Source organism: Eubalaena glacialis, chromosome 9 (genome assembly GCF_028564815.1).
Source record: "Eubalaena glacialis isolate mEubGla1 chromosome 9, mEubGla1.1.hap2.+ XY, whole genome shotgun sequence".
In the NCBI taxonomy this organism is placed as follows: domain Eukaryota; kingdom Metazoa; phylum Chordata; class Mammalia; order Artiodactyla; family Balaenidae; genus Eubalaena; species Eubalaena glacialis.
In genome coordinates, this window is record NC_083724.1 from 89,852,257 (window position 1) to 89,868,742 (window position 16,486).

The following is a 16,486-nucleotide window of genomic DNA, read 5'->3' on the forward strand; positions in this document are numbered from 1 at the left end:
GATATAGTCTATCCCCAATCCCAGCAATCACCCTACACACATACAAATGCCACCACAGTAGTAGCAATGGTACTGTCAGGAGGAAGGAGAAAGCAGAGACTACTGTGTATTACTGTCAAGAACAGTTCCTGCTGGTTCTGCAGGGGAAAATAAGAGAATCTTTTAAAACACAGCTCAAGCCTCCTTCCCAAGGATCACATTCATTCAGAGGCATCTATCTTTGAGTGTCCATGATATTCACAGATAAGTTCCTCTATGTGATACAGAAGATATATAGATATCACCCAGTTCCGTGTACTAGTGTCACTTCCCAGAGATCCGGGGTCAACTATGAAATCTCTATCGCAGCTCTTGCAGCACCCATTGCAAGGATGAGACTATAATACACACTCAAACATATCCTGAGTGGATTTTTACTTCAAGCCCTTTTAGTCACAATAGTTAAAAATTAGAATATAATAGTGGAGTTAAAATCCCAACCTCAGTTGTGTTTGCTAGCTAAATTCTAAGCTTTTTTGACAGTACACTGTCAAAAAGGAAATAAATGAATGTTAAGATGCTTGTTTCATGTATTAGGCGCTTCCAAAAAGCTACCTAATGACAGCAGTACAATAAAAAAATTCTAAGAGCAGATTGAGAACAGCTCCCAAAAATGTAAAACCATAATGTTAATTCTGCTACACATTCGTGTCAAAGCAATTCTTCCTCAGCACCTATAAAAGAATGTGAAAATCAGAATGCTTTTCAGTTTAAAAGTCACACATGCCAAATATAGTTCTTAAAATATTTAGCCATCTTTAGTGCCTCCAATTTAAGAAGCAATACTCAACATAAAAGGTGCTCTATAATTACTTCTTACCAATAAATAAGGTATTCTTAAAAATAAAATGAAGTATCTCATTTTAAGTTATGTCCTGTGGGATACTTTGACATTCAAATTAGTAATACAGAATTAATTGGAATTCAGACCTTTCACTTTGGCTCTGTGTTAGTAGAGATATAGTTTTCAGGATATTATTAACTATATGCATATATTCATATCATACATATATATGATTAGTTACATACCAAAATGAAGCCTTTTCTCATTTCTTTTAAAGGTTAAAACATACACACACACAAACACACACACACACACACACACACACGAGAAAGACACCATAGGACAGATCATTTTGACCACATATTGAAAAATATAATTCACTTTGTGTAGGAATTATCAAGTAACATTTCCATCACAAATTTCTCTCAAACTGACACTGTTTAAATTAAGAGAGCAAAATTACATAATGACTGATTCCTTCACTGCCTGTCTTCACTGAGATGATGACTTAAGAGTGTATGCCTTCTCAATCTTTCAGTGATAATGAGCATGTTGTTATTAAATCTTCATATCCCCTCCTCCCTTCCTCAGTAATACTTGGCCCACTGCCTTGTTCAAAGTAGTGGCTCAATAAATATTTGTTGAATAAATTCCATAGCACAATCCATACGAATACAAATGAGGATAAATGAGCAAAATGCAGAGAATGATTCAGCTGAGATGGTCCTAAAATAGAGGACTTTGCAGAATTCATAATCTGTAATGATATTATAGCATTATGGATTGGGTATAAAAAGATCAATGTCATAAATTGCATAGCAGTGCCAAGAAAGTAATTTTACTGTCAAATTAGAACTTGAAGGAACAACAAATATCACTGACATCAGGAACAAGATGTTTTTTGCCTTTGTGAAAAGTACACTTTCGACCAAATTTTAATGGTATAAAAGTAAACTACCTGAGAAATGAAATCAATATGCGATATTATGCAATTAGAATGAATTTACCCTGCCTAGCTTCCTCAGCTTTTCAGACTCAAAGACAATGGGACCAAATCTTTGAACTGACTGGTGAATAAAGGACTCTTAAGAGAATTGCTCCTCTAGAATATAAATTATACTAAGAATTAAAGCTGCTGAATAAAAGATGAAGAGGATAAAGTCAGAAAATTTTCAATTGAAAATAATAAGTATATGGGGCCATTCAGATTTGTTCTTTTGGTAAATGGCCTTGGTTGAGGAACCTGAAAATCAAAGGGAATCAGAATATTAAAAAAAAAAATTTTTTTTTAATAGGATACAAAAGAACTCTCCTGTTCCCAAAGTTCAGGTTGGCATTTCATGAGACTTCCCTCTTACCAAAAACAGTAAGTGAGATATATACCTGTCCACTAAGCAAAGAAATGCCTAGAAATAACTGAAGTTAACCTGGGGGGAAAAAAACCAAGAACAGCTGTCATAACAACTCATTCTAAGTATCCTTTCGGCAAGCACCTACAAAAGTGATATTTAATTAAAATAAAAATTTAGTATTACCAAAAATATCCACCATCCAAAACATAGCATTCATAATTAACCCCATAAAATATCACAGAAACTACTTCCAGCATCACCTGTACACAGAAACCAACAGAACTTTTCTTTCATGTAAAGACAGATTTCAACTTAAGTCGTAAACATATGAAAGATACTCTACAGTTATAGAAAACTAAAACTGCTACCTAAGACTAAAATTAAGACACGCAAACAGGAAGAGACGGAACCAAGAATCACAACTAACAGATTAAATCTACAGTTTTAAAATCATCAAAGAACTGCAAAGTAGAGTCAATGATCTGAATACCTTTGTTGGAGCAGTATCCATGAAAAGCTATAGAAAAAAGAGAGAGAGAGAAGGGCGTAAAACTTTCAAATAAACTAGAGAATTCAGATGAGATGTACAAATTCCAGTTAAATAACCTTGTGTTTCAGAAGTTAAAATCAATTTTATTTTGGAAATTGTTTTCTAAGGTAATCCCTGGCTAATATGATAGTCAGCACTTCTACAAATTAAGTGACTAACCAACCTTGGAAGCTAAAAATCAAAAACTGTAAAGAAACAGTATTTGAAAATTGGTTAGCTCCTGCTGCAGCACTTTCTTTGTCTCCATACAATCTCTCCACTTTTGGCCCAGAGTAACCCCTGGACCTACTTACCTCACTCATAATGGTACCTGACCTAAGGGAGGATTGGCTTTTAAATACTCAGATAAACCAATCTACCCATGTTTTCATTCCTTTTTAAAGACAATTATAAAAGTAATTTTAATGTGAAGGACCTTAAAGGACTTACTAAGATTAAAATAAAAATATTCTGTAGCTAGGATGGGAAGAAAAACAAAATACTGGCTACTAAAATTATTTTTTCCCAGTGTAATAAAAAAAATATATTTAAAGATATCATTTCTTATTTATCTTATTTTCTAACTCCCACCCCTTCCAAATAAATTGGGTCTCTGTGCCACACATTAAACATTAGAAAGGTCTTTTGAAAGGTAACTTGTTTTACCCAAAACAAACAAACACCCTGTCTGCCAATAATATGCACCACCAGTATCAAAGCTTTTGGATCTGTGAAATACTCTTTTAAAACGGATGTACTAGGGCACAGTCATGCTTTAAGTTAGTCACTCGGAAAAATTTGTATTTTATCAGTAAATAACTTAACACACTTTTTAAAAATAACCTTCTACCTGAGGCTCTCACATGAGGACTTTGCATTTTTATGAAGAACCACCCCCCATGAACTTAGCTGCAATTTAATAGTAGGCAACATACAAACTCTTCAGTATAATAAAAGCATGTAACAATAGCCTCCGAAGAGTTTTGGTTTATTCTTCCTTTTACAAGAAATCTTTAAAGTGAAACTGTAACGTTTTCCCCAAGGCAGAAAAGATTATCAACACGGCGCCAAACCTCCTCCGTCTCTGACAAATACTGAGCCAGCCTCATCTGCAGCGTTTCTGCTCTGAAGATTACATTCAGAAGCAGGGAGAGGAACACACTGCATTTTCACTGTTTTGATTCACCGAACCTTTTGTGCAAGTACACGTATGGGGGAAATGTTTGCTTCTGAGCCTGAAACCCTCCCAACCATGATGACTGTCTCAGTGTGCCCTCTGTACCCCCCGGCCTTGCCCACTGCTGGCACACTTGTAATACCAGAGACCATTTATGGAGCCCCGGTTGTCAGCGAGGCACCAAGCCAGGCACTTAACATGCATCCCCTTCATTTCATCCTCCCAACAACCCTGCAGACTTTTTATTTTTAAACAGATGAGAGAATCCAGGCTCCAAAAGGTTATTAAATCTGGCTGTGTTCAGCCCCTGTGTGGGGAGACACCAGCTTTCCCTGGTGTCCTCGAGCCTAACTACCAGAATTAGCTCTTCAAAAACTCTACCATCAAAGTTTTTCTTCCCCAAAGATTTCAACCAAGATATGGTTCCTCTTCAGGCTAGTTCTCCTTCAAACCCTCCAAGTTTTATTTTCTCAAATAAAGCAGAGAACATAACCTCCATGAGAGCAGGGACTATCTCCAGCAGTGACCTATTTTATGCACTTGAAGGGGGAAAAAAAAAGGCTGGCAGAATAGATATTCATTACATGTTTGCTGAAGGAATGAAATATCTGGAAGATCAGGGGTGTAATGATGGCCAACTTAGAAAACAGCATGAGCTCTGAAAGACCTGAATTGTGTACTTAGTTTGCTCATTTTTTCAAATTCACTAGATAATTATTCATCTCTCTAAATTCAACTTCATAGATACTACTTATGGAGCATCTACTATGACATCATCTACTAGCCAAAGTAGCAAAGGACTAACTAGTAGATGTTCAAGAAATCATTTATGTATAACTGTGAAGCAGCTTTATATGTCAGAAAGAATAAAAGGCAGGTAATCATGACCTTCCCAAAAAGAAACTGCATTAATTTGCAGTTTGCAAATTTGCAAACTTATTTTACAAATTTGCAAAATTACTTATCTCTGGTCTTGGTTTCTTCACAGGGAAAAATGGACAACTGTGAAATTCCTAGGTGACTTCTTAAAATTCTTTCAAAAAATACCAGTTCTATCAATTCAGAGTTCCCCAGAGACTATCTCAGAAATTTCCAAGAAATGTCATTGGTATGCGCCAGTGCCTTCCTTCCATCCTAAAAATCCACAAAGTGGTTTCATTCCAGCTCTCCCCAACCCCAACAAAATTTGGAGAAATTCATTCGCATTCTAAGGCACAGAGCAGTTAATTTGTGCTGTCAACTCCTGGCATTAATACCATCTCTGTGGGACTTCCCCGGTGCTCCAGTGGTTAAGACTCCGCACTCCCAGTGCAGGGGGCCCAGGTTCAATCCCTGGTCAGGGAACTAGATCCCGCATGCCTCAATGAGGATCCCACATGCCGCAACTAAGCCCAGTGCAGCCAAATAAATAAAGAAATATTTTAAAAAAACACAACTATCTCTGTAACCCAGTTATTCCACCTCCCCTTCATCTTTATGCCCAAACACTCTTTATGTGGCAGCAACACTGAAACTGTGTTAAGTTTTTGCCTTTTTATTGGTGCCTTAAGGAATGAGACTCAAAGCAGATGACTAACATGATACCATCAGAAGTAAAGATGTTGAAGAATTAAGCAAGCACATAAATCAAGAAAATAAATTCACATTACACAGAGAGTAAGTATAGACATAAGTCATAAGAAGAAAAATGAACACTATAGACTTTGATGAGTTTCAGTTACTGAAACTCAATAATCTACTACATGAAACTGTTGAAGAAAAATTAATTTATTTCCTCCTTGAATCAGTGCCCCAGGTTAACAGCATTCCTTTTCTATCAAGAAAAATATATTTCTATCACTGCAAACAATGAATACGCATGACTATTTTACATAGTAAGCATTCAAAAAATACTTCAATTAATGAATAAATTTTCTGTCTAATGATGTCTAGTGTGATTTTTAAAATCCTAAAAAGAAGGGGAGAGTAGTGCTGTATCTGTTTAATTTTATTTGATGAGTATCCAATACACCATTAATCAATGCTTTTAAGTAACAATCCTGACCTCAATTAGAGCTTCTCCAATAAAATTAATTACTGTTATAATATAGACACTCTTTAAAAGGTAGAATATAATGGCAGACACTGAAAAAAAGTATTTTTCAATTTAAGACAAACTACCAAGAATATTTTTTAAGCCAGTAGTTATTGACAATTTTTGTTACTAGTCAGAAATTTAAAAAACAAAAAAAAAGTAAAATAAATTGAACTTCTGTACCAACTATTAAATCCTATAAATTATCAAACACAGATTATGCAGTAATGTTATAGCCTTTAATTCTTTTTCTATATTAATAAAGAGGAAAGGAAAATGTGCAATGTCATTTACGGAGTGCCCTATTTAAGGGACAGGAATGTATAGAGATCAAAAAGATTCAGACTTCTGGCCACAAGGAGGTTCATAGGAAAATCAAAAACCTGACTGTGGGGAATTTCCTGGTGGTCCAGTGGTTAGGACCCTGCTCTTTCATTGCCAAGGGCCCAGGCTGGGGAACTAAGATCCCACAAGCCGCATGGCCAAAAAAAAAAACCAAAACCAAACAAACAACAACAACAAAACCTGACTGTGTCCGAAATTTTTTCCCTTGGTATTTCTCTCATCTAGATACCTAGTTCCAAATCCAACTGAAAGCCCTCCTCACTTCCCTTCTTCCCCCTGCTTCCTGACTGATAACTCGTTAGGATCTTATCTTTACTCAGTTATCTCTCAGTTAGCATTAACATATACAGTTTATACTGTATTTATAACCTTTCTTTCACATGGTGCACTGGTACTGCACCAGGAATACAGGTAAAATTCCGTGTCATTGCATATGACAAGAACTGAATGAATGGTCAATGAGAGGTTGATGGGGTCTGCTTAGGAATAAAACCTGGGTCAGTCTGCTCCTAGTAAGAGTAGTGTCCAGTGTATCGGGGTGGCAGGATAGACAATAAATAGTGACCACATAACAAAAGAGAGAGGAACAAAAATAGGAATTAAGCCTCCTATGTTAAATGTACACACATGAAATACCCTGGGATCTATGGGAATTCAACCTATAGATAAAATAGACTGTAATAAAAATGTGAAGGGACCAAAGTTTTTTAAAAAAAAAAAAAGTAATGTATTTAAAGGCAGAGTGGGCAGAAGTAATAATGTTTACAAACCAACCCCACTGGGAAAGAATCTTCACAATCCTATAACAAGTGTTGGTGAGGATGTGGAATAATCCATACATTGCTAGTGAGAATGCTGGTGGTACAGCTGCTTTGGAAAAAAGCCTGGCAGTTACCATGTGATCCAGCAGTTCTACTCCTAGGTATATACCCAAAGGAATTCTACTCCTTGGTATATACCCAAAGGTATATACCCAAAAACTTGTACGTGAAAACTTGTTCATAGCAGCATTATTCATAATTGCCCCAAAAGTCCACTCACAAATGGATAAACCTATATATACTTTGGCCTGGCCTCTTCACTTCAAGTTTACACAGTCACACATGTAGGTAGACATATACACTGATGCTACTGCAGCCATTTGCAGTAGGGACTGGAAAACCCCCAAAAAACCATTTATTTATTAGCATTATATAAATCACAATTCAGCCATACAATGCAACAACATGCAGCCATTAAAAAGAGGACCACTCTTACTGGTATGGCACAATTTGTAGAAACTTGAATATGAGTAGAAAACTGAAGGGAAAGAAAATATTACCAGGCGAGGCGGACTAACTATATTTATATATCTCCTTTAGTAATGTTTGATATTAAAAATGTGCATGCACTGCTTTTAGAAAACAATAACTGAGGGAAAAACAAGTTGGGAAGGATGGTACCAGGTTGCCATTTGCTGAGGATGAGGCCTCAAGCGTTTCCTACAAGCCCAGTAAAAAGAAATCCCCACCTTGCATCCAAAGTTACTTTGTCTTGTATATCACACCCAATCAAACTGATTAAGTGTCATTATTCCCAGGAATACAAGACTGTCACTAAGGGACATCTGGAGAAATCGTAGGGGAAGTTGATTTCCTTAACTCCCCTGGAGTGATCTTACACTGAGATTGGACCCTTCCATTATCTGGGCTTGTCATCTAAATAAGAGTATTATGATTTTATATAGTGCACCAACTATTTCCTCAATATTCTGTTTGGTGATGTTTTCTGAAATTAATTCATTGATCACTACCTCAGGAAAGCCAGCCACATTGCATCTTTTTCTCCATAAAGAAGGAAGATTTACCCCAATGACTTTGCTGTCAGACACTTCCTTTTTGATTGGAGACAAGTGTCTCCAATAGGGAACTGTCTAAACAAGTCATAAAACATACACATATATATAAACAAGTCATAAAACATATACATTTAAATCCACATACACCATTTTATGGTTTTATACTTTAAAACCATATCTATTTTGGCAGAAGCAGTAATTAAAACCAAATGAGGCAGTTCTGCATGTACTAATACAGAACAATCTTTCTGCTAAGAAAAACTGTGAAAACAATGTGCAAAACAACGTATTGTATGCTGCCGTGCTTGCGTACGGTAGAGAATGTATACGTGTAACCATGCAGTCTATTTCTGTAAGGATTCACAAGAAACTAGGAACATAAGTTGCCTCTGGGGAAAAACACCCGGTGGCTGAGACCAGCTTTTCACTATATATAATACTCCTCTTTACCTTTGTAATTAAGAATTCTGTACCAAGTAAGTGTGTTACTTGCCCCCAAATTAAATGCTATTCAACAAGGTCCTTCGAAAAGGTATACATAACAAGGCATAAGGCCTGTGTGGGTCCTGCACCCGCGGCCCTCCTCTGCGGGGCCATCTCCCCGGGAGCGCACAACGTGGTGGGACCTAGTCTCAGCCTCAGCAAGTGGGCTTCACCTCCTAAAGCGCCAGGCGCTACGGTGGACCTGGGCAGGTGCCAGCCGGAGACAGGTACTTAAGGGAACCCCTTCCTGCCTACCTCCTCCGTCGCCAAGGTCCATCCACTCAACGCCGATACCTTCCGCTCTACTCTCAACTTTCTGTGAAATGGACCTTAGTTTCAAAACAACTGTCCATCGACCTAGAAAATAATTTCTACTAAATTTCTGTGTTTGAGCATTTTCTTAATTAATGTTCTGACCACTCCAGCTTACCTGGTTTATCAATGGGCGGGAAACAGTTTATAAAAATCCAACACACCGAGGTTTACACACTCTGCGCCACAGAAAACAGACTGAAAAATCCCTCAAAATTGTAGACAAAGCGTTTCCACAAACATCATCTCATTTAATGCCTTCACACGCTTCAGTGTCAATCCTGGCAAACCCAACGGCTACCAAACTGGATTTATAAAGTCTTCAAGAATTGTAGAATAGGCACTAATAATAAAGCAGTTATCAAACGGCTGCTTTTCTACCTGTGATTTCTCAAAAGTGACAACTCTGGGCATTGATCAAGCTGACCGGTTCAAATGCCATCAAAATGACATTCCAGAAGCAAGGCAGGGGAATTATCCCTAGGAGGTCCGGGGCGTGCTCGTACGCGCGCTGGGGAGGGGGCGAGTGCAATGAGGACCAGGGCAAGGATCTGGCTTCCGCGCCGGACCGGGGAACGCCGCCCCAGGCGGGAGGGACTCCATTTCCCACAGAGCAGCGGAGGCTTGGCAAACGCCAAATAAATACTGCAGCTCCCGCGCCGGCGTGTTCAGCGCGCTCGGGCAATCCTTTGGAGTGATTCGAAGGTTCACACTCCTTAAGGGCCAACCGAGCTTGCAACCCGGGAGGCGGTATCAACTCGAATTTAGGAAAATCCCGAGGCGCCGAGCAGACGCCCGCAATTTATAAAGGTGACCCCTGGGGCCATCTTGCTGGGGTAGGAGGGTGCAAAACGGATAAAGTTACAGCTTGCAACAATCGCAGAAGAAAACTCGGGGTAGGGGGGCGCTCCCAGGGCCCGGATCCTGAAGGGGGTGTGGCCGGCTCGGGCTTTTATGGGGGTGGGGGTGGAGGCGTGTCAGTCTGGCCCCGGGAGGCGCCTCTACTGCCCCGGGTGGGTGGGCTAGGACCCCCGCGCCGGGTGCCGCGTGTCCGGGGTGCCCCGTCATGCGCTCGCTCGCCGGCTCACCGGTGATGTCCAGGTACAGGTCGTCCTGCCGGTCCAGGTGGTGCAGTTCCTGCGACGTGGAGCTGCGGCTCTTCTTCACTCCCGGCGAGGACGACGAGCACCGCCGCGAGCAGGGGGGCGCGGCGGCCCAGGTCGGCCGCCGCTCGCTCTTCCGCTTCATGGAGGCGGCCGCGGCCCGTCAGAGGACCACGACCATGGCCTCGCGCGCCCGCTAGCCCGCCGAAGCCCCCGCTGGCCCCGCGCGCGGGCGCTCAGGGCTGCGGGCGCTGCGGCGACTGCAGGCGCCGGCGGAGCCCGGCGGGAGGTGGCCGCGCAGGAGCCGGAGGAGGGGCCTGGCCCACCGCGGCTGTCCCGCTCCCTCCTGCGGCCGCCGCGGGACCCGCGCCGCAGCCCTCGCTACAGCGCCTCCTGCCGCTGCCGGCGACCCCCAGCCCGCCCCCAGGTGCCTGCAGCCCGCTGGCGCGGCAGAGGCGACGGTGTTGCCGCCGGCGGCTGGGGCTGGCCGGAGTAACCGTGCGCGCCCACCGCAGCCGCGGACGCTGCCGCCGAGGCGCCCGAGCACAGCGGGCCGCGGCTCCCGGGGACTCCAGGAGGGCTGGTCCGTGAAGCTTCATTCACAAAAAAGGGCCCACAGCTCTCCTCGGGGCCCGCAGACTGAGGCCTTTCATTGGTCAGTGAGGCGTGACGTCACGGAGACGGAGCTTTTCTACAGGCAGGTAGCTGGTGACGCCATAAAGAAAAGTCTGAGTGATTCCGCCAAAGATAAAAGTGTACTCGCCACCCTACGCAAGCCCCCCAACTTTTCTGTTTCTTCTGTGTTCCCCGAGTGCCAAGACCCCAGTTCACAACTTCATTTAGTGAGTCACCAAAGCTTTACACAGCCCCACCCTAGTAACTTAACTCCAGTTCTTTGGCCTGTATATTTTTTTAAGTATTTCTTGGTTTTCCCTGTAATAGCGCCAAGTGAAAGGGACTCTTGCCATGGCTGCTGGCTTGGAAGCATATGGACTTATTAAATTGTCTGCTGTTATATAGACTTAAGGTAGAGTTGATGTCAGAACTTAGGAACCATCTAAATCAGCTACGCTCTTTTTACTGACCTATGCCCAGGATTCAAATAGACCAAACAAGGGCTTCTTAAGGAGTCAATAAAACTACCATGGAAACACAATATACCATAAAGGTTTGCACCTCGAAGTTCTTCATCTTGGAATCCTGTGCCCGAATTGACTCAGTAGTTTTATACACCAGTTGCTATGTTTTTCTTACCTAAGGTATCGACAGGTCCAATTATTGAAATATTGAAGCAAGTGGCGAATTTAATCCTTTAACTTTTATCTTGCAAACTGTATAATCATATTTCTTTTTTTTTTTCCTACTGAATTAAAATAATGCCTGATCTTTCTAGAACTTAACCAAAACTGTCATTTTGGAAGGCTTTTAAATGAATTTCCATGGTGGCATAGAAAATGGTGTTAAGACTGGAGGGCAGTATTTAGATTTCATACCCCAAAATCCTACATCTTGCAAGCTCTTCCTAATTTTTCACCAGTATTTTAACGTTTTACCCTGCAGTTCCGCAGTTACTGCCAGCCTCTAGAAGAAAAAGATGAATTTGAGTCAGTCCTCCAGGAAGCCTCTCAGAAATGCACATTTCGATGGAGTACCTCGGGGGAGGGGGGGGAGGCTGTTTGACTTCTATTGTTGAAGGCCTTTACCTTAAGCACTACTAATTAAGGAGGAATGGGGGCTGGGGGAAAGAGAGCTCTGCATGACAGTGGCATTTGAACAGTCTGGAACTAGAGATCTGACACTTGGACCAGAAATTTAGTAATCATGTTCATTCTTCCTGTTTCCCATAAGGAAATCAGTCAGTGAAGGCTTTAAATTAAACATGGCCTACGTTGTCTGTAAGGGCAGCAAAGAAGCAAGAGACTTGGGAGGCTGTGAAGTGCTGTGCAAATGAGTCTAGGTAAGCAGAAACCTACCCATCCCAGGTCCTATGTTCTGACCGAGAATAGAAGGCCTTTCACGCTGGCCTAGAGGCTCAGCGGTAGAAAGGCTGCCATTTCCCGGACTATCTGGCATTTTACAAGAGTAGGTCTTGGTTTTTGTTTTGTTGTGTTGAGGTATAATTGATATATAACATTATATTAGTTTCAGTTGTACAACATAGTGATTTGATATCTGTATATACTGCAAAATGATCAAAATAAATCTAGTTAACACTGAGTAGGTCTTGTTTTGAATAGATAATACTTGGGAGTTGTCCACTTGGCTCCTTAAAGAAATTCAAGTACGCTTTGACATTGTATTTGTTTGAGAGTGACTTATCTAAATGTCAGACTAAGACTAAAGTGCCAAGAAGTTCACCTATATCAGTTTGTTTTCTCTCACCTTCAAATACGTTTGGGCTAGAAATTCTAATGAAATGTATATGATTTAAATAAAAGAAAAGGTGTTATAAATACAGATAACTATACTGTTAAGTATTTTCACATTTAAAAACATTAAAATTTTATGGTTTTGTTAGTATAACATCATTAGGAGAGAAGTTATATGATTATACTTTGAAATTATGCGGAAATATCTTCCATTTTGGAGAATAGGTAGTCCCTATGCTAAGTATATATATTGAAGTTTAAAACCTTATTTATATTTTGTTTTTAGGTCGTGTTTAGATAGTGGCAGAAAAGTGCTATTTCTTACTGATACTTGTTTTGTGTGTAGCACGTCTTTTGAACAAATTGACTCTTCCCACTGTTCAATAAGCTGACCTCTGGGCTCCTGGGCTCTGAGAATTTGGCCACAGGAAATGTAGTTTAGTTTGCTTGGTTGGTTGGCTAGTTTGTTGTTCAGATTGACCATTGATCATAGAATTTTAGAGCTTGAAAGCACCTTAGACAATATTTGGCGCAAGGCTGTTCTTTTACAGTCAGGACATGGGGACCCACCTAAATGGCATTGGCAGCCCTGGGGCCAGAATCCAGACACTTTCCAGGATTCTGATTGTCTTTCTGGTTGTTTCCTCAACATCATGGGCAGCACAGTGAAAAGCTAAAAAGGGAAGGCAGGGGTTCTCTAAAATAGTCCTTTCTACTAGGTAAATTGACCCTGAAAGGAAAACAATTATGGAACATTTTCTTATACATTTTAGATAACTCATATTCTGAAGAATTTAAATCTTGCCCTGAAATTAGTAAAAACTGGTGGGTATATATATGATGCTAAAGTTTCAAATGATAATATAAATATCAGAATCAGTGAATTACAGCTTTAATTATGTGAAGATAATTTGTTTAAGGTCAAATTTCCATAAAAACTAGAGGGTTTAGGTAGCAGGCATATGGGAAAACACACTAAAATCTTCACTAGCATATTTAAGAAGAGTTGGTTTTATTTCATTGGCTATTCTGGTAATCTCAGTGTTAATCTGAAATCCCCTATGTTCCTGACCCTGAGACTGAAAATCTCTTAGAACTGCAAAAAAGGAAGAAAATGAATATATATATATATATATGGCTACCACCACATGCTGGCCACAGTGCTAAGGGCTTCACACAAATGCCCTGTTTGATGGTATTGTTCTTACTTTATTGGTGAGAAATGCCTCATTTGACAGGTCAAGGCAGTCATCCCACCCACCTCCTGCTGTGAGTTTGGTTTGAAAACCCATGGCTCTTTCTTGGGGCCAGCATCATTCATCACAGGTTGAGAACAGAGTTTGAAGGGATCTTTCCTTGTAGGTAGGTTTCTGAGATTGAATAACGTCTATAGTTGTGTAAATATTGTAAATTTTGATTAATTTTTTGGACCTCAGATCAGACCCTAACATTGTGGATTTTTAAAACAATATTCCTGATGGTAATTTGGATTTTTTGGTCATGTATGCTTCTTCCCACCAAATAATAATAATAGTAATAATAATGGAATAATGGAATGCTGGGGTGGAGGTGGGGTAGAGAATGAGGAGAATTCTGGTTATTTTGAGTCTTGTGATCAAGTATGACTGAGGATGCTTTCACCGCAAAGCCAAAGAGCCCTGTGCCTAGGGGGCTGAGTGAGCAGTACCAAACTCTTTCTCTCACATTACCTTTCAAAACATGCTGACATGCTTTTGACGTACTGTCAGATATTCAGTATGTCAGTAGAGTAGAATTTAGTAATTTGGAAAAAATGGAAAATGATACATGAAGATCAGCACATTCATGCGCTCCTTGGCTAAACACTTCTACCAAGACTGAATGAACATACATGCTCATTATTAGCTTCTTAAATCTAGGTCTTATTTTGTGATAGTGGCTTGGCTTTTTACCTCAACGATTTTTTAGTAAGGACTTTTTCTTTCTCTTTGATTTTATTGCATATGACCAAATAATGCATGAACATGTGGTTGTATTTTTTTTTAATTTAAATGAAAAGCAGAAATATATATATGTATGTATATACATATATATATGAAAGTTCTCCTTCACACCTCAATCCTACCTTCATAGATAACCACCTTTAACAGTCTATATTTAGATTTAAAAGATTTGTAAAAATAAATTGGTTTATACTGTGCATATTGTTCTGTGAACTTATTTTTTTCACTTAATACTGCGTCTTGAAAATTATGTCAGTCCTTTTGGCCAATTTCATCCACTCTGATGGCTGCATAGGCTTCCCTGTGTGTTTTCCATATTTATATTCCTATAGATAGACACTTAGGTTGTGTTGGGGGGGGTGCTATTACAAACAGTGCTGCAATGAATATCCTAACATATGTATATCCACAGGAGATGGAATTGCTGAATCAAAAGGTATTCACTTTTAGAATTTAATAGATACCAACAATATTTTGGGTGTTTCCCCACACCCGCACCCTGAATCACTGGATATAATTAATATTTTTAAGTTTGAGAATAAAAATGATATCGGTTATTTTCATTGCATTTCCCTGATCGCTAGTGAAGCTAAGCATATTATAAAGTGCTTATTAGATGTTTACAGTATGTTTTCTAAGAATTTCTTATTTATGTCCTTTGCTCGTTTCTCTATTTGTTTTCACTTTCTTTTAGATTGGTGGGAATATTTATATATTATGGATATCATTCCTTCAATCTTAGTTGATATTACCTGTCTATTCTTTGTCATATTACTCTCTTCATGTTGCTACAAAAGTTTTGTGTTTTAATGTCAAATCAATTTTACCAGTCTTTTTAAGGCTTCTAGATGTTGTATCTTGTTTGTCCCATCCCAATATTTTAAAAGTATTCTTTATTCTATTTTTTTAGAGATGTTATTATATTTAGGTCTTTAATCCACCTGGATTTTATTTGGAGGATGTAGGATAAAGTAGGCATCTATTTTTTTCCCCAACATTTTTTATGGTATAGTCCATCTTTTCTCCAGTGATTTGAAATGCTACCCTTTTGTATGTGTAGTTTTCATATATACTGTGGCCTGATTCTAATCTCTGTTCTTTTTTATTGATCTTTTTTGTCTATTTCTGTGTCTATGCACACTATTTAGATTACTGTAGCTTTATAGTATGGTTTGGTGTCCAATGGGATTAGTTCCTCCTTACAGTTTTTCTTTTCCAAAAATATTTTTATAATACTATCACCACTTTAAACCAAATGTTAAATGTTGCCTCTCTAAGACTGAGCTAAAAAGAGATGATGTGCCTCTTGATGAACACAGCATCACCAATAAAGTATTAGAGCCAAAAATGTTTACACTGAATCTAATCAAGTTTTGAGATCTAATTTCAGTTTACAGGAAATATAGAGGGTAGAGGAACAAGTTAAATGACTTATAAGGAAACAATCTAACAAATCCTGAATGTGGGACTTTCTACAAACTGTTTCTTCAACAAGCAAATGTTGGGGGAAAAAAACTGGAGTCTGTTGAGTGAGGGGATCTGTGGTAAATGAAAAGAGCCTTAAGAAGCATAACAACCAAATGCAATGCATATACTCTCCAGCTGTAAATGACATGTTTAGGACAACTGGAGACATCTGTATATGGATTGGGCACTAGATGATATTAGGAAAATATTGTTGTATGTTTGGGGTATGATAATAATATGGTTATGTAGGAGAATGGTCTTATTCTGGTGGTATGGACTGAATTGTGTCTCCTCAAAATTCATCTTTTGAAATCCTAACCCCCAGTGTGATGGTGTTAGGAGATGGGGCCTTTGGGAGGCAATTACGTTTAGATGAGTCAAGAGGGTGTGGCCCTCATGTTGTGATTAGCACCCTTATAAGAAGAGGAAGAAAGTGAGGACACATCTAGAAGGTGGCTGTCTGCAAACCAGGAAGAGAGTCATCACCAGCAATCGAATCCACCAGCACCTTTGATCTTGAGGAAATAGCAGTGAGCAGTGGCTTGAAGCGAGATCTTAGTTCCCTGCCCAGGAATTGAACCTGGGTAGCCTGGGTGAAAACCAGGAATCCTAGCCACCAGCCCACCAGGGGCT

At 39.7% G+C, this 16,486-nt stretch overlaps 1 protein-coding gene across 3 annotated transcripts in view; it reads right to left on the reverse strand.

The window, feature by feature from the left end:
- The window catches only part of CDC14B (cell division cycle 14B), a 103,665-nt gene extending 93,465 nt beyond the window's left edge, over window positions 1-10,200 (reverse strand). For all 3 annotated transcript variants that reach the window (XM_061199312.1, XM_061199309.1, XM_061199310.1), the window contains exon 1: window positions 10,021-10,200. In XM_061199312.1, coding sequence (XP_061055295.1) covers window positions 10,021-10,180 — 160 coding nt within the window. In that variant the 5' untranslated portion in view covers window positions 10,181-10,200. The remainder of the gene's footprint in view (window positions 1-10,020) is intronic.
- Between the last annotated feature and the right edge of the window lie 6,286 nt (window positions 10,201-16,486).